Source organism: Coregonus clupeaformis, chromosome 30 (genome assembly GCF_020615455.1).
Source record: "Coregonus clupeaformis isolate EN_2021a chromosome 30, ASM2061545v1, whole genome shotgun sequence".
Taxonomy (NCBI): domain Eukaryota; kingdom Metazoa; phylum Chordata; class Actinopteri; order Salmoniformes; family Salmonidae; genus Coregonus; species Coregonus clupeaformis.
The window spans coordinates 44,782,370-44,804,730 of NC_059221.1; the positions used below are offsets into that span (position 1 = coordinate 44,782,370).

Here is a 22,361-nt window from a genome sequence, read left to right on the forward strand (position 1 = left end):
ATGGACATACATTTGGCAGGAGGTAAGAAAGTACAGCTCAGTTTCCACCTCATTTTGTGGGCAGTGTGCACATAGCCTGTCTTCTCTTGAGAGCCATGTCTGCCTACGGCGCCCTCTCTCAATAGCAAGGATATGCTCACTGAGTCTGTACATAGTCAAAGCTTTCCTTAACCCTCCCGTTGTCCTAGGGTCAAAATGACCCGCCACTGTGTTGAACCAACTTTATTTAATTTTTATATTTTTGGGATTATTTGTGAGAAGAAGGCAGTGATGCTTTCTTTAAAGTCTAAATAAATTAAATAAAGTTGGTTCAACACAGTGGCGGGTCATTTTGACCCTAGGACAACGGGAGGGTTAAGTTTGTGTCAGTCACAGTGGTCAGGTATTCTGCCACTGTGTATTCTCTGTTTAGGGCCAAATAGCATTCTAGTTTGCTCTGTTTTTTGTTAATTCTTTCCAATGTATCAAGTAATTATCTTTTTGTTTTCTCATTATTTGGTTGGTTCTAAATGTGTTGTTGTCCCGGGGCTCTGTGGGGTCTGTTTGTGTTTGTGAACAAAGCCCCAGGACCAGCTTGCTTAGGGGACTCTTCTCCAAGTTCATCTCCTCGTAAGTGATGGCTTCGTTATGGAAGGTTTGGGAATCGCTTCCTTTTAAGTGGTTATAGAATTTAACGGCTCTCTTCTGGATTTTGATAATTAGCGGGTATCGGCCTAATTCTGCTCTGCATGCATTATTTGGTGTTTTTCGTTGTACACTGAGGATATTTTTGCAGAATTCTGCATGCAGTATCAATTTGGTGTTTGTCCCATTTTGTGAATTCTTGGTTGGTGTGCGGACCCCAGACCTCAGAACCATAAAGGGAAATGGGTTCTATAACTGATTCAAGTATTTGTAGCCAGATCCTAATTGGTATGTCGAATTTTATGTTCCTTTTCATGGCATAGAAGGCCCTTCTTGCCTTGTCTCTCAGATCGTTCACAGCTTTGTGGAAGTTACCTGTGGCGGTGATGTTTAGGCCGAGGTATGTATAGTTTTTTGTGTGCTCTAGGGCAACGGTGTCTAGATGGAAATTGTATTTGTGGTCCTGGCAACTGGACCTTTTTTGGAACACCATTATTTTTGTCTTACTGAGAGTTCAGCAAACAGTAGACATTTGACTTCAGATTCTAGTAGGGTGAGGCCGGGTGCTGCAGACTGTTCTAGTGCTCTCGCCAATTAGTTGATATATATGTTGAAGAGGGTGGGGCTTAAACTGCATCCCTGTCTCACCCCACGGCACTGTGGAAAGAAATGGTGTGTTTTTGGCCAATTTTTACCGCACACTTGTTGTTTGTGTACATGGATTTTATAATGTTGTATGTTTTTCCCCCAACAACACTTTCCATCAATTTGTATAGCAGACCCTTATGCCAAATTGAGACAAAAGCTTTTTTGACATCAACAAAGCATGAGAAGACTTTGCCTTTGTTTTGGTTTGTTTGTTTGTCATTTAGGGTGCACAGGGTGAATACGTTGTCTGTCGTACGGTAATTTGATTCTAAGATTTGTATTTGATCATGTATATGTTTTTACTGTATGTTCTTTGTTATGGAGCCAAAAAGATTGGAGAAGTGGTTTACTCATAGCTCTTAGTGTTGTTGTTTGTTTAGTGATTTCCAATTTTCCCAGAAGTGGTTAGAGTCTGTGAATTCTTCAATTACATTGAGCTGATTTCTGACGCGCTGTTCCTTCTTTTTCTGTAGTGTATTTCTGTATTGTTTTGGTGATTCACCATAGTGTAGGCGTAGGCTCAGGTTTTCTGGGTCTCTATGTTTTTGGTTGGATAGGTTTCTCAATTTCTTTCTTAGGTTTTTGCATTCTTCATCAAACCATTTGTCATTGTTGTTGCTTTTCTTCGGTTTTCTGTTTGACATTTTTAGATTTGATAGGGAAGATGAGAGGTCAAATATACTGTTTAGGTTTTCTACTGCCAAGTTTACACCTTTACTATTACAGTGGAACATTTTGTCCAGGAAGTTGTCTAAAAGGGATTGAATTTGTTGTTGCCTAATTGTTTTTTGGTAGGTTTTCACACTACTTTCATTCCATCTATAGCATTTCTTAATATTATTCAGTTCCTTTGGCTTTGATACCTCATGATTGAATATTGCTCTATTCAAGTAGACCGTGATTTTGCTGTGGTCTGATAGGGGTGTCAGTTGGCTGACTGTGAATGCTCTGAGAGACTCTGGGTTGAGGTCAGTGATAAAGTCGTCTACAGCACTACTGCAGCCAAATCTTTGAATTGACTGTGATGGGAGGAATGGGATGAAGATAAATAAATGTGAACAGTAACAGCGGTATTATTGCTATAATTTTTGCCTACCCATCTTATACATTAGATCATCACAAAAGGGACAGAAAATCAAAGAGGCACCTTTGTTCAGCAATATATATAAAAAACATATATAAATAAATAATGATTAGCTCTTATTTTCAACTTTGAGTTGGGGATGCAGTTTAGTCATGTTGTAGGCTACTGGTCAGTGCACTCCTTATTTGGTGACCAGGCCGTTTACAACTGAATGCTCTCTGTCCCTCCTTTGGACTGACCACAGTAACCAGGGAACCATTAGATAAACCTAACAACCCACCAACCACTGGCTCTGCTGCCCCAACAACCCACCAACGTCTGGCTCTGCTGCCACAACAACCCACCAACCTCTGGCCCTGCTGCCACAATAACCCAACAAGGACACGACAACCCAACAATGACACAACAACCCAACAAGGACACAATAACCCAACAAGGACACAACAACCCGACAAGGACACATCAACCCAACAAGGACACAACAACTCAACAAGGACACAATAACCCAACAAGGACGCAACAACCCAACAAGGACACAACCCAACAAGGACACAAAAACCCAACAAGGACACAATAACCCAACAAGGACACAACAACCCAACAAGGACACAACCCAACAAGGACACAAAAACCCAACAATGACACAACAACCCAACAAGGACACAACAACCCGACAAGGACACATCAACCCAACAAGGACACAACAACTCAACAAGGACACAATAACCCAACAAGGACGCAACAACCCAACAAGGACACAACCCAACAAGGACACAAAAACCCAACAAGGACGCAACAACCCAACAAGGACACAACCCAACAAGGACACAATAACCCAACAAGGACGCAACAATCCAACAAGGACACAACCCAACAAGGACACAACAAACCAACAAGGAACAGGAAGAAGAGACATAAACAAGGCAAACATATGTGAAAAGGACACCATGTTCTTTTGGGCTCTGGGTAGAATTTACCCAGATTTAGGATCAGCTTACCCTCGCCAAATCCCAAGTTTAACTGTTAGAGAGATAAAAGCTCAACTGACCATAGATCAGTGTCCTAGCTTTAGTGTCACAACTTCCGCCGAGGCTGCCTCCCCTCCTTGTTCGGGCAGGCTTCGGCGCTCAGGTTTACTAACCACTGCCGCTCCTATATTCATCATTCCATTTGTCTTGTCTTGTCATTACACACACATGGTTCTTATCCCCTCGTTAGTCCCTGTAGAAGTGTTCCCTCTGCCCCCCTTGTCCTTGTGGGTGATTGTTATTATGTGAGAGTAGTGTAGCTCGGTGGAGCTACTCGTACCTATTTGTTGCCGGGGTAGATATTTTCCCCTGTGCCTATTAATGTTGGAGCTACCATTACAGTGTATTGCCAGGGTAGATAGTTTCCCCTGTGCCTGTTTCGTTTGTCGCTATCCAGCGCATTTTGTGTAAAGACGGATTAAACTCAGTATTTGGTGATTACCCTCCTGCGCCTGACTCCTTCTATCACACTCATCACATTCAGTGTGGACAGTTGGACAGGACATCCTATCCTCCAAGGAACTGGAGTATGCTGGGGGGATCATCGTACTGTCCTTCCTGTGACTGACTGACCCACTTTGCCAAGTACATTTGGTCACTTAAAGTCACTTGAAGCTTTCGACCAGGTTGTAGCTTTCAACATGAAGCCTCACCCAGGCCTGTTTTACAAAGGGAGTAGTCAGATTCCGAATGTGTAATGATTGTGGGGAATCGATGAAGACAGTATTGTAGCACCCAAAAGGGAATTTTCCTGTCAACATAGACACACTTCCCAGCGGGTTAGGGTTATAGCTGTAGGGACATTGCAATAACATTCCAGGGTTAGGGTTATAGATGTAAGTAGGTTGTAATGCCATTCTAGGTTTACCTTAGAATATAGACGATTGATGTAGTCATGTGATTCTCTCTATCCTCTGACAATGAACACAACAGACTCCACAGACACGACAGAAAATTATGGAGAGGTGAATGAGTATCTATTCTATTTTTACTGTGAATTCAGAGAGAGAGAGAGCGAGAGAGAGAGAGAGAGAGAGAGAGAGAGAGAGAGAGGCTTTATTTACTCTTGTCTCCGTGTGCGGTTAATTATTCCAGATATTCTCTGATGTTGGTAGGGCTTCACCATTGGGGGAATGGGTGATTCAACAGTCTGATTCAACAGTCTGATTCAACAGAAAGAGCGAGGTAGGCATAGGAGGGGACCATTGACTTACATAAATATCGAAGAGGACACATAGCAGGCAGAGCAGAGCTCAGTCAGCCAATTACTGACTCTGTAACCAAGGTTAAAGGTCATGATGAACAGCGGTCACAGGTTTTCTGTCTAATGTTGATCAGGTTGAGGATTTCATGTCATTTAGGTGTTGAATTTGACATGCTTTATAACAATGTAGCTGACATGATTTTTCATCACTGTTTTAGGCCGCTTTGTCGGCTATGCACCTTTTTAATGCAATGGTGCCGCATTCATGGAGACCGCATTCACCGTAACTGCTGCATATGTCGGCTCAATTGGAAATTACCTTTAAATAGAGAGTGCAAAGAATAAAATGAAAAAAGTTTTCTTATATCTCTGAGATAGGACACTTCAAAACCTTATTCTTTATTCTTTATTTTTTGACTGTCTGTTTTGCCATGTACAAATGTGTTATTCAATGCGTTTCTATGGGCTATAGTAGTAAAGGCCAAATTCAATGTTTAATCAAATAATTTGTAAATATTTTGTATATACTGTACAGGGGTCCTAAAATTCTATGTCAAATAGCTAAATGGTCCATTTGTAATGCAAAGTTATGCCTGCTAGATGCATTCTAAGATATGATAAATGCAATAAGAACACCATGTAGCCTACTAGCAGGTTGAAACATAATCTCAGACACAATCATGAGGACATACAGTGCCTTCAGAAAGTATTCACACGGTCACCTTGACTTTTTCCACATTTTGTTGTGTTGCAGCCTGAATTTAAAATGGGTTAAATTGAGTCCCTCCGTCGTAAATGAGATATTTCTGTATTTCATTTTCAATAAATTTGCTAACATTTCAAAAAACATCTTTTCACTTTGTCATTATTCAGGCTGTAACACAACAACATGTGGAATAAGTCAAGGGATGAATACTCTCTGAAGGTACTGTAGATGCATGTGTGTGTTTTTATATGACTCAGTAAAAACAGCAATGTTTAGTTTGTGGCTGTATGTGACTCAGTCAGAAGAGCACCATTGAGATAGGTGTGGTAGGCCTACTGTCGTCAGGGGAGATACACTACCAGTCAAAGGTTTGGACACACCTACACATTCCAGGGTTTGTCTTTATTTTTACAATTTTCTACATTGTAGAATAATAGTGAAGACATCAAAACTATGAAATAACACATATGGAATTATGTAGTAATGATGGACTGTCATTTCTCTTTGCTTATTTGAGCTGTTCTTGTCATAATATGGACTTGGTCTTTTACCAAATAGGGCTATCCTCTGTATACCACCCCTACCTTGTCACAACAAAACTGATCAAACGCATTAAGAAGGAAAAAAATTCCACAAATTAACTTTTAAGAAGGCACACCTGTTAATTGAAATGCATTCCAGGTGACTACCTCATGAAGCTGGTTGAGAGAATGCCAAGAGTGTGCAAAGCTGTCATCAAGGCAAAGGGTGGCTACTTTGAAGAATCTAAAATCAAAAATATATTTTGATTTGTTTAACACCTTTTTGGTTACTACATGATTCCATGTGTGTTATTTCATAGTTTTGACATCTTCACTATTATTCTACAATGTAGAAAATAGTAAAAATATAGAAAACCTCTGGAATGAGTAGGTGTGTCCAAACTTTTGACTGGTACTGTAGGTGTGGTAGGCCTCCTGTCGTCAGGGGAGATAGGTGTGGTAGGCCTATTGTTGTCAGGGGAGATAGGTGTGGAAGTCTGTTCGTCAGCTGAGCTGAATTCCATAGCACACTTGTCTTTTAATGCTAGAGCAAGGCACAACATACACATTCCACAGTGCGTCATCCATCGCATTCAGTACTGTCTGTGTGTGACTGTGGTTGCCTGTGTGTGTGTGTGTGTGTGTGTGTGTGTGTGTGTGTGTGTGTGTGTGTGTTTGTGCATGCATGCATGCATGTGTATGTGTATCTGTCTGTCTGAGGTATCATTAGCCATTGTAAGGCCACTTCCTGTATAAGTTGTCTGGGTTGTCTAGAAAAGCCTCAGGTAATAAACACTTAACACCCTCTTCCAAGTTAAAGGAATCAGATCAACTTAATAAAATGATATTGATTTATACTACACTAGGAATCTGTGTTATACATGGTTTGAATTCATTTCCCGTTTGTGATTGATTAAGTTCCTGGCCAACCGCTGGCCTGAGACGTCACATAACTAGCCTTCTATCGCCCTCTTGTGGTTCAATGGCAGAACACGTCCACTTCAATTCAGTTACACAATTGGCCAATAGATGGAGACCCTTTACAGAGCTCTATATTCTGGGCAATTGTGTATCTCTAAATAATATGAAGTGGCCTCTCCTTACTCCTTCCTCCCTGTTCTCTCTGTAATTAGACTTTTAAATGATTGATGATGAAACACAGGCAACCAGAACTCTAAGCCTCTTAGGCATTCATAAATCCTGCGAAGCTGAATAATGATGATGCATATTCATCTATATAATTTCCATTTCCAAGGACTAAAATGAAAGAAAAAATAACATTGTCCCAATAAACACTTTGCCATATGATGATTTTTCTCTGTTTCTCTGTTGCTGTGCTGCTGACGAACCCCATTCAGTGGGACAGTGGACTGATCTTTACAAGGCATTACATCCTGTTGCATAAATCCTGCATGCAGTCCCAGCATCCCAGTACCCAGATCTGGATCAGGATTCTTTGAAGTGGAGTTAGTGGCCTTCCTGTCCAGATAACGTCCAGCCTCAGATGGATATCACTTGACCCCCACTAGGAATCTGGCCCTTGGTAATAATTCCTCTTATCTTAAGTTCCTGTAGATCTCCAGAAAGCAGAAGTGAACGTATAACCTACCCATGTGAGACCAGGTCAGGTCAGGTGACCTCTAAACCAAACAACACTGGACATAAGACATTGAAAATTATGTATTTTATATTTATGTCTTTAGCAACAACCATAGGCATGTTAGGTGATACAATATTTGTAAAATAAGTTGCCATGGGGTAGTCTGGCTTTCACGCTCGTTGAATGACGGGTCAGACCAAGGCGCAGCGTGATATACGTACATGTTTATTTACACTGAATAAACACACGACAAAACAACAAACAAACGAAACGTGAAGTCCTAAGGTTGTACATACAACAAACCTTACCCAGAACAAGATCCCACAACTCAATAGTGCCAATAGGCTGCCTAAGTATGATCCCCAATCAGAGACAACGAGCGACAGCTGCCTCTGATTGGGAACCACACCGGCCAACATAGAAATACCCATCCTAGATAAACCACATAGAATATACACAAACAAAGAATACACACACCCTGACTCAACATATAAGAGTCCCCTGAGTCAGGGCGTGACACTGGCTGACATCAGCTCTCAAAGTCTTCAGTTCGCTGTGTAGTTACGTGGGTCGAGCGTCAGCCGGGCTAGTCATGGGGTGCTGTGATTTGAAAAAGTTAGTATTTTTCAGAAGTCTTGTAAACTTGGCAGTAGAAACCCTAAACAGTATATTTGACCTCTCATCTTCCCTATCAAATCTAAAAATGTCAAACAGAAAACTTAAGAAAAGCAACAAAAATGACAAATGGTTTGATAAAGAATGCAAAAACCTAAGAAAGAAATTGAGAAACCTATCCAACCAAAAACATAGAGACCCAGAAAACCTGTGCCTACTCCTTCACTATGGTGAATCACAAAAACAATACAGAAATACACTACGGAAAAAGAAGGAACAGCACATCAGAAATCAGCTCAATGTAACTGAAGAATTCACAGACTCTAACCACTTCTGGGAAAATTGGAAAACACCAAACAAACAACAACACGAAGAGCTATGAGTAAACCACTTCTCCAATGTTTTTGGCTCCATAACAAAGAACATACAGTAAAAACATATACATGATCAAATACAAATCTTAGAATCAACTAGTAAATATACTGGATTCTCCGATTACATTGAATGAACTACAGAACAAAATACAAACCCTCCAACCCAAAAAGGCCTGTGGTGTTGATGGTATCCTCAATGAAATGATAAAATATACTGACCACAAATTCCGATTGGCTATACGTAAACTCTATAACATCATCCTTAGCTCTGGCATCTTTCCCATATTTGGAACCAAGGACTGATCACCCCAATCCACAAAAATGGAGACAAAGTTGGCCCCGATAACTACCGTGGGATATGCGTCAACAGCAACCTTGGGGAAATCCTCTGCATTATCATTAACAGCAGACTCGTACATTTCATTTACATTACATTTTACATTTTAGTAATTTAGCAGACGCTCTTATCCAGAGCAACTTACAGTTAGTGAGTGCATACATTTTTCATACTACTTGTTTTTGTAAGAAGTGTTGACATGCTGAATGCACCGAGGTGTCTGTTTAAACTACTAGCACACAGCTCGGACACCCATGCATACCCCACAAGACATGCCACCAAAGGTCTCTTCACAATCTCCAAGTCAAGAACAGACTATGGGAGGAGCACAGTACTACAGAGCCATGACTACATGGAACTCTATTCCATATCAGGTAACTAATGCAAGCAGTAGAATCAGATTAAAGAATACAGATAAAAATACACCTTATGGAACAAAGGGGACTGTGGAGACACACACACACACACACACACACACACACACACACACACACACACAGGCACAGACACATGATAAGACACGCACTCTACACACACGTACACATGGATGTTGTATTGTAAATATGTGATAGTGGAGTAGTGGCCTTAGGAAACACACTAAATGTATTGGGTAAAGTGTTATGAAACGTAATGTAATGTAATATTTTAAACTGTATATAACTGCCTTAATGTTGCTGGACCCTAGGAAGAGTAGGTGCTGCCTTGGCAGGATCTAATGGGGATCCTTAATAAATACAAATAGTGTAAACAGAAAAGTTGAAAATCTGATGTTGAAGAAAGACAGATCGTACTTCATATATTATAAAGGTGTAAAGATGCATGTTGGGATCATTTTCTACAGCATGTTATATCATACAAATCAATATTGTTTATTAAATCTATATCAATCACACAACACATATTTCAGTCAGGTTGATAATTAATGTCACCCTTGATAAAGATGAGCAAAAAAGACTGTAGAAAACAAACAATACAAATATAATAGTGAAAACAATGTACTGAGCAAATGTCAAATTGGCTTTTTACCAAATTACCGTACGACAGACCACGTATTCACCCTGCACACCCTAATTGACAAACAAACAAACCAAAACAAAGACAAAGTCTTCTCATGCTTTGTTGATTTCTAAAAAAGCTTTTGACTCAGTTTGGCATGAGTGTCTGCTATACAAATTGATGGAAAGTGGTGTTGGGGGAAAAACATCCGACATTATAAAATCCATGTACACCAGGGGTGTCAAACTCATTTTAGCTCAGGGGCCACATGGAGGAAAATCTATTCCCAAGTGGGCCGGACCGGTAAAATCATGGTATATATAACTTAAAAACAACAACTTCAGATTGTTTTCTTTGTTTTAATACTATCAACATAAAACATAAAGCTGGAGCCTGAGGACAGTGTGTCCAAAATAGTACAAGCACAACATCACTATTAATCATAAAACCCCTCAAGTTTATTTGAAAATTCTAAAGAAAAAGAACACACAATCACACAATGCCTCAGTGATTCACATAACTGTTTCACAGATCACAGAACTATATCAGGGTGTCATTTCTCAGGCAGAAATGTAGATACAAATAATGATATCCTGTTCCCCAAACAAGTGCAAGAACCACAGAGTCAAGAATAGGTTAAATATACAAATAAAATAAAATCAATTAAAAACAATAGCACATCAACATAAAAACATATAAACATAAAGCTGGAGCCTGAGGACAGTGTGTCCAAAAGCACAACATCACTATTAATCATAAAACACCTCAAGTTATTTGAAATTCTGAGGACAAACAACACACAAACACACAATGCCTCAGTGATTCACAGAAGTATATCACAGATCACAGAACTATATCAGGGTGTCTCATGCAGCACTTTAAGTGGGGTTGCATAGTTTATTTGACTCCTGATACCTGGCATCTTTAGCTTTCACCAGCGCATCAATATCAGGCGTCACATCCTGAGTGGCAGCCAACTTCAGGATGTGATTCAAGTGCTTGTGCGTGAGCCTTGAGTGCAGCTTTGTTTTATTTATGCTCATTACAGAGAACTTGCTCACAAAGATATGTGGTTCCAAACATGCACAACAGTTTTGCAGCGAGGGCTGTCAAGTTGGGGTAACCTGGCAAGAGATTCTGATAAAATGTGTCCAAGCCAGCTGCCCATCTATGTACAGACTCAGTGAGCATTGCCTTGCTATTGAGAGAGGCCGCCGTAGGCAAACCTGGCTCTCAAGAGAAGACAGGCTATGTGCACATTGCCCACAAAATGAGGTGGAAACTGAGCTGCACTTCCTAACTTCCTGCCAAATGTATGACCATATTAGAGAAACATACCTCCCTCAGATTAAACAGACCCACAAATAATTCGAAAAACAAATCCAATTTGGATAAACTCCCATATCTATTGGGTGAAATACCACAGCATGCAATCACAGCAGCAAGATTTGTGACCTGTTGGCACAAGAAAAGGGCAACCAGTGAAGAACAAACACCATTGTAAATACACCTATATTTATGTTTATTTATTTTCCTTTTTGTACTTTAACTATCTTCACATCATTACAACACTGTTTATAGACATAATATGAAACTTGAAATGTCTTTATTATTTTTGAACTTTTGTGAGTGTAATTTTTTTTATTGTTTAATTCACTTTTGTTTATCATCTATTTCACTTGCTTTGGCAATGTAAACATATGTTTCCCATGCCAATAAAGCCCCTTAAATTGAAATTGAATTGCGAGAGAGACACACAGAGAGAGAGAGATTCCACATGTATACAACACTGTACATAGCCATAATATAACATTTGAAATGTCTCTATTATTTTGAAACTTTTATGAGTGTAATATTTACTGTTCATTTTTAATTGTTTAATATCTATTTCACTTGCTTTGGCAATGTAAACATATGTTTCCAATGCCAATAAAGCCCTAAGAATTCGTATTCAAGGCGGCAGCTACTCTTCCTGGGTTCCAGCAAAAATGAAGGCAGTAATATACATTGTAATACAATTTTTCAACATTACATTAATTTGAATTGAATTAAGAGAGAGACGAGATGCAACGAATAAAGGCAAGGCTGACACACAAGCTTCTGTTATGTACAGTGGGGAACAAAAGTATTTAGTCAGCCACCAATTGTGCAAGTTCTCCCACTTAAAAAGATGAGAGAGGCCTGTAATTTTCATCATAGGTACACGTCAACTATGACAGACAAATTGAGAGAAAAAAATCCAGAAAATCACATTGTAGGATTTTTAATGAATTTATTTGCAAATTATGGTGGAAAATAAGTATTTGGTCACCTACAAACAAGCAAGATTTCTGGCTCTCACAGACCTGTAACTTCTTCTTTAAGAGGCTCCTCTGTCCTCCACTCGTTACCTGTATTAATGGCACCTGTTTGAACTTGTTATCAGTATAAAAGACACCTGTCCACAACCTCAAACAGTCACACTCCAAACTCCACTATGGCCAAGACCAAAGAGCTGTCAAAGGACACCAGAAACAAAATTGTAGACCTGCACCAGGCTGGGAAGACTGAATCTGCAATAGGTAAGCAGCTTGGTTTGAAGAAATCAACTGTGGGAGCAATTATTAGGAAATGGAAGACATACAAGACCACTGATAATCTCCCTCGATCTGGGGCTCCACGCAAGATCTCACCCCGCGGGGTCAAAATGATCACAAGAACAGTGAGCAAAAATCCCAGAACCACACGGGGGGACCTAGTGAATGACCTGCAGAGAGCTGGGACCAAAGTAACAAAGCCTACCATCAGTAACACACTACGCCGCCAGGGACTCAAATCCTGCAGTGCCAGACGTGTCCCCCTGCTTAAGCCAGTACATGTCCAGGGCCGTCTGAAGTTTGCTAGAGTGCATTTGGATGATCCAGAAGAGGATTGGGAGAATGTCATATGGTCAGATGAAACCAAAATAGAACTTTTTGGTAAAAACTCAACTCGTCGTGTTTGGAGGACAAAGAATGCTGAGTTGCATCCAAAGAACAAAATACCTACTGTGAAGCATGGGGGTGGAAACATCATGCTTTGGGGCTGTTTTTCTGCAAAGGGACCAGGACGACTGATCTGTGTAAAGGAAAGAATGAATGGGGCCATGTATCGTGAGATTTTGAGTGAAAACCTCCTTCCATCAGCAAGGGCATTGAAGATGAAACGTGGCTGGGTCTTTCAGCATGACAATGATCCCAAACACACCGCCCGGGCAACGAAGGAGTGGCTTCGTAAGAAGCATTTCAAGGTCCTGGAGTGGCCTAGCCAGTCTCCAGATCTCAACCCCATAGAAAATCTTTGGAGGGAGTTGAAAGTCCATGTTGCCCAGCGACAGCCCCAAAACATCACTGCTCTAGAGGAGATCTGCATGGAGGAATGGGCCAAAATACCAGCAACAGTGTGTGAAAACCTTGTGAAGACTTACAGAAAACGTTTGACCTGTGTCATTGCCAACAAATGGTATATAACAAAGTATTGAGAAACTTTTGTTATTGACCAAATACTTATTTTCCACCATAATTTGCAAATAAATTCATTAAAAATCCTACAATGTGATTTTCTGGAATTTTTTTTCTCATTTTGTCTGTCATAGTTGACGTGTACCTATGATGAAAATTACAGGCCTCTCTCATCTTTTTAAGTTGGAGAACTTGCACAATTGGTGGCTGTCACACCCTGGCTCTGGGGACTCTATATGTTGAGCCAGGGTGTGTAGATTCTATGTGTTTGTGGTTCTGTATGGGAGTTCTAGTTGTTGTATTTCTATGTTGGCCCGAGTGGCTCCCAATCAGAGGCAACGAGTGTCAGCTGTTGCTGGTTGTCTCTGATTGGGAGCCATATTTAAACAGTCTGTTTCCCTTAGTGTTTGTGGGATCTTGTTTCCGTTTGGTTTGTTTCCGTGTTGGTTGTGTAAACCGTAGGACTGCACGTTTCGTTTGTTGTTTTTATTGTTTATATTATCACTAAAGATAATAAACATTAAGTATGTTTGCAACTAACGCTGCGCATTGGTCTACTCCGTCTAACGATCGTGACAGTGGCTGACTAAATACTTTTTTTCCCCACTGTAAGTGAATTCACAATCTATTAGATGCTACCTATCAAGCTAGCTAAGTTGTATACTAAAATAAACAGGACCAGCTAGCATCAGTCCATCTCTCATCTGCCCACACAAATTATTACCAGAGATGGAAACAAGAGGAACTTCACTCCCACATGAAATTGGTTGTTTTATGATGATGTGCTCAATATGTCATTTGAATGTACAATGAATCAACACTCACACAATTACAACACGCTGAACGTCACCATACAAGGAAATAGCAGTTCATTGAGTTTACAACGCTTTGTGAAAGCATCAAGTTAGAATTAATCTATATCTTATCTGTATGGCGCGGGTCGAGAGCTTCAAGTTCCTTGGTGTCCACATCACCAACCAACTATCATGGTCCAACACACCAAGACAGTCATGAAGAGGGCACGACAACACCTATTCCCCCTCTGGAGACTGAAAAGATTTGGCATGGGTCTCCATATCCTCAAAAAGTTATACAGCTGCACCATCGAGAGCATCCTGACCAGTTGCATCACCGCCTGGAATAGCAACAGCTCGGCATCCGACCGTAGGGCGCTACAGTGGGTAGTGCGTATGGCCCAATACATCACTGGGGCCAAGCTAGGTGGTGTCAGAGGAAGGCCCAAAAAATTGTAAAAGACTCCAGTCTCCCAAGTCATAGACTGTTCTCTCTGCTACCGCACGGCAAGCGGTACCGGAACGCCAAGTCTAGGTCCAAAAGGCTCCTTAACAGCTTCTACCCCCAAGCCATAAGACTGCTGAACAATTAATCAAATGGCCACCCGGACTATTTGCATTGACCCCTCCCCCCCACTGTGTTTTTACACGTTCTGCTACTCGCTGTTTATTATCTATGCATAGTCCCTTTACCTCTACCTACATGTACATATTACCTCAATTACCTTGACTAACTTGTACCACCGCACATTGACTCGGTACCGGTACCCCCTGCATATAGCCTCGATATTGTTATTTTATTGTGTGACTTTTTATTTTACTTTTTATTTTATATTTTCTTAACTTTATTTTCTTAAAACTGCATTGTTGGTTAAGGGCTTGTAAGTAAGCATTTCACGGTAAGAACTACACCTGTTGTATTCGGCACATGTGACAAATACAATTTGATTTGATTTGTATCATATTATATACTATATACACACCATTGACATTGCTCATGATTAAACCATGCACTCTACACTCTTAGAAAAAAGGGTTCCAAAAGGGTTCTTTGGCTGTCCCCATAGGAGAACCCTTTTTGGTTCCAGCAATAACCTTTTTTAGTTCCAGATAGAACCCTTTTGGGAACCCTACATGGAACCCCAAAAGGTTCTACCTGGAACTAAAAAGGGTTCTTTAAAGGGTTCTCCTATGGGGACAGCCGAAGTCCCCTTTTAGGTTCTAGATAGCGCCTTGTGTAGTTGCACTCGAGCCGAAACGTTGCGTTTCAAGACACAAAACATCCCTGATCACTGCCATACAGTACCCAAACTTACTTTGGCCATATATCTGCCTTAAATATTCTAGATATTTTAGACCTCATATTTCTTCTTCTTATTTGGAATGTTATTGCACGACGGTTGGCAATCCAACTGTTATGGTGACTTATCTACTTTTTTTTTCAGATCAACTGTTTTAAAATTATTTATATTTTTTTAGAACAAATAGGTGACCTGTCTTCTGTCCTCCTAAGACTGGTGACCGTGGTGACCTCATGTCTGATGGTGATCTCTGGGGTGAGTACTGTAAAGTCAGGGGTCAAGACATTACTGATGACCGCCACACAGCGTCCCGACCTTCCTCTACCCCAATGAGCCACCGCAGGGGTCCGACCAGGCTCTGCGCCCCCCTGTACCCGCCTCCTGCTGCCCCCTTTCCCCAGGAACAGCTCCTGCACCCTCTGACGGAACCGGCGGTCCCGTGCACTGTAGATCAGAACGTTCCACCCACTACTGCAGGCTAGAAGCCAGAAGGCATAGCGGGAGAACCGGCACCAGTCTACACCTAGAACACTCCCCACCACGAGAACTGCCACAGGGACCACCGAGGCTAAGAGGAAGGCCGTAAGGATGAGAATGGTCTTGGCCGCTCGCAGGTCGGAATATGCCGGACCCGTGTGTGTGTGTTGAGCTTTAGTGAGCACTTGCTTCCTTGCGCGGCAGAAGCGGCGGACAGCAGAGAAGGTGACCAGGTTGACGACTGAGGTGGCCCCCAGGAGAGAGATGTCGAAGGTGGGGAAGAGAAGCATCACACTCCACCCTCCCCAAGTGGTGCTCTGGAGCAGAGGAGGGAGAGAGAGAGGGTGAGATATTAAAATATATTAAATATCACGAGGCAAGACTGCTCTGCAAAGCTAGGATAATGCATTTTTATATAAAAAAAGAGTGTGTGTGTGTGTGTGCGTGTGTGTACGTGTGTGTGTGTGCATGTGAGTGTCTGTGTGTGTGCGTGTGTGTGTGAGACAGAAAGAGAGAGAGAGAGAGAGAGAGAGAGAGAGAGAGAGAGAGAGAGAGAGAGAGAGAGAGAGAGAGAGAGAGAAAAGCAATGAATCTGAAGCACCTGTTACATAAAGTCTTTCACAGTCTATTAGACTTGACTCAAAGAGGTTTTATTAAAATAAACAGGACCACCTGGCATCAGTTTGTTTCTCATCATCTCCCCAGTAATTTCACTGAGAGACAGAGAGAGAGAGAGAAAGAGACTGAGAGAGAGAGACTGAGAGAGAGAGAGAGAGAGAGACAGAGAGAGAGAGAGAAAGAGACTGAGAGAGAGACTGAGGGAGAGAGAGAGAGAGAGAGAGAGAGAGAGAGAGAGAGAGAGAGAGAGAGAGAGAGAGAGAGAGAGAGAGAGAGAGAGAGAGAGAGAGAGAGAGAGCTAGAGAGAGAGAGAGAGAGAGAGAGACTAGAGAGAGAGAGAGAGAGAGAGAGAGAGAGAGAGAGAGAGAGAGAGAGAGAGAGAGAGAGAGAGAGAGAGAGAGAGAGAGAGAGAGAGAGAGAGAGAGAGAAAGATTGAGGACAGACAGAGGACAACTCCAACTCAGTCTCATGTACTAACCTTATGTTCTTGATAATATTGCCTCTCTCCTGGTGAGAGGGCGTAGTTGCACATCTTGCTGCAGAGGTTGTACTCCAAAGTGATATTGCCTCTGAGGAAGAGAGGGGAGACAGCCAGGAGGAAGCAGAACAGCCAGGAGAGGGCGATCAGCCACAGAGTCCTTTCTCTGGTCACCACCAGGTTCTTATGCAGGGGTTTCAGCACCGTTATACCCCTCTCCACTGACAGCATGAAGATGGTGGTCACTGAAACTAACGTACACCCAGCGAATATGGGCCCTATCAGGAAACAGGGACTAAACCCCTGTGGCTGTGGTTCTGTGGAAGGGAACCAGCCAGGGATCACAGAATGTTAGAACAAATTAACAAAAGAACATCAGATTGTTTAATATAACATCGGCATGTTGGAACAATAGTACACTGCTCAAAAAAATAAAGGGAACACTAAAATAACACATCCTAGATCTGAATGAATGAAATAATCTTATTAAATACTTTTTTCTTTACATAGTTGAATGTGCTAACAACAAAATCACACAAAAATGATCAATGGAAATCAAATTGATCAACCCATGGAGGTCTGGATTTGGAGTCACCCTCAAAATTAAAGTGGAAAACCACACTACAGGCTGATCCAACTTTGATGTAATGTCCTTAAAACAAGTCAAAATGACGCTCAGTAGTGTGTGTGGCCTCCACGTGCCTGTATGACCTCCCTACAACGCCTGGGCATGCTCCTGATGAGGTGGCGGATGGTCTCCTGAGGGATCTCCTCCCAGACCTGGACTAAAGCATCCGCCAACTCCTGGACAGTCTGTGGTGCAACGTGGCGTTGGTGGATGGAGCGAGACATGATGTCCCAGATGTGCTCAATTGGATTCAGGTCTGGGGAACGGGCGGGCCAGTCCATAGCATCAATGCCTTCCTCTTGCAGGAACTGCTGACACACTCCAGCCACATGAGGTCTAGCATTGTCTTGCATTAGGAGGAACCCAGGGCCAACCGCACCAGCATATGGTCTCACAAGGGGTCTGAGGATCTCATCTCGGTACCTAACGGCAGTCAGGCTACCTCTGGCAAGCACATGGAGGGCTGTGCGGCCCCCCAAAAAAATGCCACCCCACACCATGTGAAATGTATTGTCAATCAGTGTTGCTTCCTAAGTGGACAGTTTGATTTCACAGAAGTGTGATTGACTTGGAGTTACATTGTGTTGTTTAAGTGTTCCCTTTATTTTTTTGAGTAGTGTATATCAGAACATTAGAAAATTATGTGAACTTAATCAGAATGTTAGTAGACCTACACACCTTCTCTTCCCGCCAGTAGTGTCTGTATCTCTGTATGGATGGAGTAGGGGATGACCAGTACCCCCACTGCTAGATCTGCTGTAGCCAGAGAGGCCTTCAGGTACCCCTGGGGGGTCCGGAAACGTCGGGAGCCAAGGAAGATGGTCAGACTGACCACGTTACCCAACGTTATGGCAACGGACAGAAGTAACATAAAGCAGACGTTGAGAACCTGACCGGAATCTGTTGCGAACCTGGAACAATTATGGTTGAAGGTTTCCATGATTTCCAAGTCCTCCATGTTAGAAGGTATTATAGAATAAATGAAAAAGTGAATAAAGGAGTCAGTAGATCAACAGGTGAATAGATAGGTTCTCTGTCAATGTCATCCCCTTCTCTGTGTCTGTTTGTCCATCACAACATAGCAACACACAGGTCTGCAACAAATAATTAAATGGTTGAAAAAATACACCAGTTACTGATGCTAAATTGGTTCTCAATTGACTTACCTGGTTAAATAATGGTACATATTTTTTCAGTGATATGAATGCAAAACAACATGTTTTATGCTGAGCTAAAAGGAGTGGCAAATATGGATGAGCAATAACCAATAATCAAAGCACCAAAAAACAACAATAATTTCTATAGAGAGAATAATACGTGTTTGCTTTCTGACTGACTGACTGACTGACACAAAGAATCCCTTAGCAGATATGTTTCTTTTTTCAACATCAATATCTTAGGTTAATATTTCATGCATATGCATTTGAAATGTTTTCTGATTTAATAATCCTGTAATTATGCTCTAAAATGTGTTATATCAAAGCTGAATCATGATCAAGTTTACAATAAATAACCCAAAAATATCAACCACAAAATAAATATTATTGAGAACCTCACCTTCTCATCCAAGTCGTCTTATCTGTGCATGGTCTGTATCCAATAGGTCCTCTGATAGTGCGTCCTCTCCACAGCGTCGTGAACGCACGCCAGCAGGCTGATGAATCAATCAAATGGAGTCACTGGTGCGCGCCCCGTTATTAAGGCGCGCTCCTGCTTTCCGTGTGTACTTCTGAAATGTATTCCAATCAGGAAATAACTACTTGTGGGTGACTGCCAAAATGATATTTTTTTCACACCTGTGATAACGTTTTTCTTCATCAATTAATAACCACACACTCTCTGTTCACCTTATTACTGGTCATCATGTCAATACTAATTCAACTAAATTATCTAATTGTCACGCCCTGGCTCTGGGGACTCTTAATTGTTGAGCCAGGGTGTGGATTTTCTATGTTTTGTTTGCTATGGTTTTCGTTCTAGATCGGTTAGATCTATGTTGGCCAGGGTGGTTCCCAATCAGAGGCAGCTGTAGCTCATTGTCTCTGATTGGGAACCATACTTAGGCAGCCTGTTTTCACTAGTCATTGTGGGATCTTGTTCCGAAAGGTTTGTGTTAACCTAGGACTTCACGTTTCGTTTGTTGTTTTGTTCGTGTGGTGTACTTCAATAAAATACGTACGTTTATCACGCTGCGCCTTGGTCCGCTTCATCTATCGACGATCGTGACAGAAGATCCCACCACGACTGGATCAAGCAGCGTGAAAAGGAGAGAGGATGGACTTGGGAGGAGAGGAGAGAGAGTCTGGCGAGAGGCATGGAGGCCATGTTCACGGGGGAGAGACAAGCCCAAAACATTTTTAGGGGGGGGGCTCACGCCGTGGACGACGAGGCAGCAGGAGGCCGCGATAGAGCGGTTCAGCCAGTTAGCAGAGGAGGCCGCCAGGTTACGGGGGCTATTGGTCACGAGGGAGAAGGAGAGTGTGGAGGCACAGCGAGAGGAACTGGTTAGGCAGCAGAGGGAGCGGAGGTTTATGAGGAAACCCAGTCCCGCTCCTCGCACCAAGCAAGTGGTGTGTGTCACCAGTCCGGTCCGGCCCGTTCCTGATTCCCGCACAAGGCCAGTGGTGTGTGTTCCCAGTACGGTCAGGCCCGTTCCTGCTCCCCGCACTAAGCCTGTGGTGCGTGTCGCCAGCCCGGTCCGGCCTGTTCCTGCTCCCCGCACCAAGCCAATGGTGCGCGTCGTCAGCCCGGTCCGGCCTGTTCCTGCCCCCGCACCAAGCCAATGGTGCGCGTCGTCAGCCCGGTCCGGCCTGTTCCTGCTCCCCGCACCAAGGCAATGGTGCGCGTCGTCAGCCCGGTCCGGCCCGTTCCTGCTCCCCGCACCAAGCCAGTGGTGCGCGTCGTCAGCCCGGTCCGGCCCGTTCCTGCTCCCCGCACAAGCCAGTGGTGCGCTGTCGTCAGCCCGGTCCGGCCCGTTCCTGCTCCCGCACCAAGCCAGTAGTGCGCATCGTCAGCCCGGTCCGGCCCGTTCCTGCTCCCCGCACCAAGCCAGTGGTGCGCGTCGCCAGCCCGGTCCGGCCCGTTCCTGCTCCCCGCACCAAGCCAGTGGTGCGCGCCGCCAGCCCGGTCCGGCCCTGCTCTGCTCCCCGCACAAGCCAATGGTGCGCGTCGTCAGCCCGGTCCGGCCCGTTCCTGCTCCCTGCACCAAGCCAGTGGTGCGCGTCGTCAGCCCGGTCCGGCCCGTTCCTGCTCCCCGCACCAAGCCAGTGGTGCGCGTCGTCAGTCCGGCACGGTCCGTGCCTGTTCCACCGGTGCCTGGTCCGGCACCGGTCAGCTGCTCCACGCCAGAGTCAGAGCAATCCGCTCCACCGTTGTTCAGTCCAGCTCCGGCCAGCGGGGCCAGACCAGACCAGGGGGTAGAGAGAGTGTGGTGGTCACGCCCGGAGCCGGATCCGCCTCAGAGGCGGAATGCCCACCCGGCTCCTACCCTCTTGTGTTTGGTTGGCGCGGTCGCAGTCCGCGCCTTTGGGGGGGGGGTACTGTCACGCCCTGGCTCTGGGGACTCTTAATTGTTGAGCCAGGGTGTGGATTTTCTATGTTTTGTTTGCTATGGTTTTCGTTCTAGATCGGTTAGATATATGTTGGCCAGGGTGGTTCCCAATCAGAGGCAGCTGTAGCTCGTTGTCTCTGATTGGGAACCATACTTAGGCAGCCTGTTTTCACTAGTCATTGTGGGATCTTGTTCCGGAAGGTTTGTGTTAACCTAGGACTTCACGTTTCGGTTGTTGTTTTGTTCGTGTGGTGTACTTCAATAGAAGATGTGCGTTTATCACGCTGCGCCTTGGTCCGCTTCATCTACCGACGATCGTGACACTAATCTAAAAGTCATTCAACTTATTTAATTCATTCATAGCCCAAAATATGGCCTACCAGAAACAGTCTTTACATTTTATACGTTTTATAGACCTGGCTTATAGGCTAGATGTGTGTGTCCTGTGATGCACTTTCAAAGAAGGCCATTTTTATGAACAGCACGGATGAATATAATTAGGCTAATTGTAAAAAATATATATATACTGTAACTTGCAAACAGATGCTTCCCCAAACAATATTTGTGTCTTTTCAGATTTTAATTGGATTCACAATGTCATTAGAGACTGGTCTTCAAGTGCACCCACCCCTCCCTCCCGTCTCCCCCAGCAGTGCACCGCCATCCCTGGCCTCAGCCTGGCCTTCCACACTGGGCTGTGGAGATTCAAAGAGAAAAGCCCCACCACACAAGTGAAGGCCAGTTTGATGATGAAGGGGAAGATGACACACACCAACCCAAACCCTGCGGCTCTGTACAAAGCTTTTCCAGGATGTGCCCATATCCGTTCTATTACAGAGAGATGCCACCAAGGACACACACATAGTCCACCCCCATACAGCCCACCCCCATAGCCACGCAGATCAGCTGTTACCATGACAGTACATAAGTGTGATCCATGATGTCTGTAGATCTCTCGCTCTCTCTCTTTATCTCTCTCTCTCTTTCTTTATCTCTCTCTCTCTCTTTATATATCTCTCTTTCTCTCTCTTTCTCACTCACTCACCCACACATACACACACACACACACACATACGCACACACTGTATTTTTGTGTTTGTTTCCAGCAGACTATACCAGACCATTCTGGAGTGACACTAGAGACTACCTGAATAATTGAGTGAGTGTGTAACAAGGTGAGTTGGACGGGGCCAGGCGCAGGAGGTGTGAATCATAGAATAGGGTTTATTTGGCCAATACAGCAGTCAGCAGCAATGTGTAAACCAAATACAGTGAGACTTAAATGTGTACTGGGAAAAC

The 22,361-nt window shown here is 43.3% G+C and overlaps 1 protein-coding gene across 1 annotated transcript; it reads right to left on the reverse strand.

Moving 5' to 3' along the window:
* Positions 1 to 13,916: 13,916 nt before the first annotated feature.
* Positions 13,917 to 18,470, reverse strand: LOC121546580 (adenosine receptor A3-like). Its single transcript, XM_041857828.1, has 4 exons — positions 18,191 to 18,470; positions 16,885 to 17,201; positions 15,504 to 16,105; positions 13,917 to 13,920 (listed from the first exon to the last, which is right to left on the reverse strand). Exons 1-4 carry the CDS (start codon positions 18,468 to 18,470, stop codon positions 13,917 to 13,919), a joined length of 1,203 nt encoding a protein of 400 aa, XP_041713762.1.
* Between the last annotated feature and the right edge of the window lie 3,891 nt (positions 18,471 to 22,361).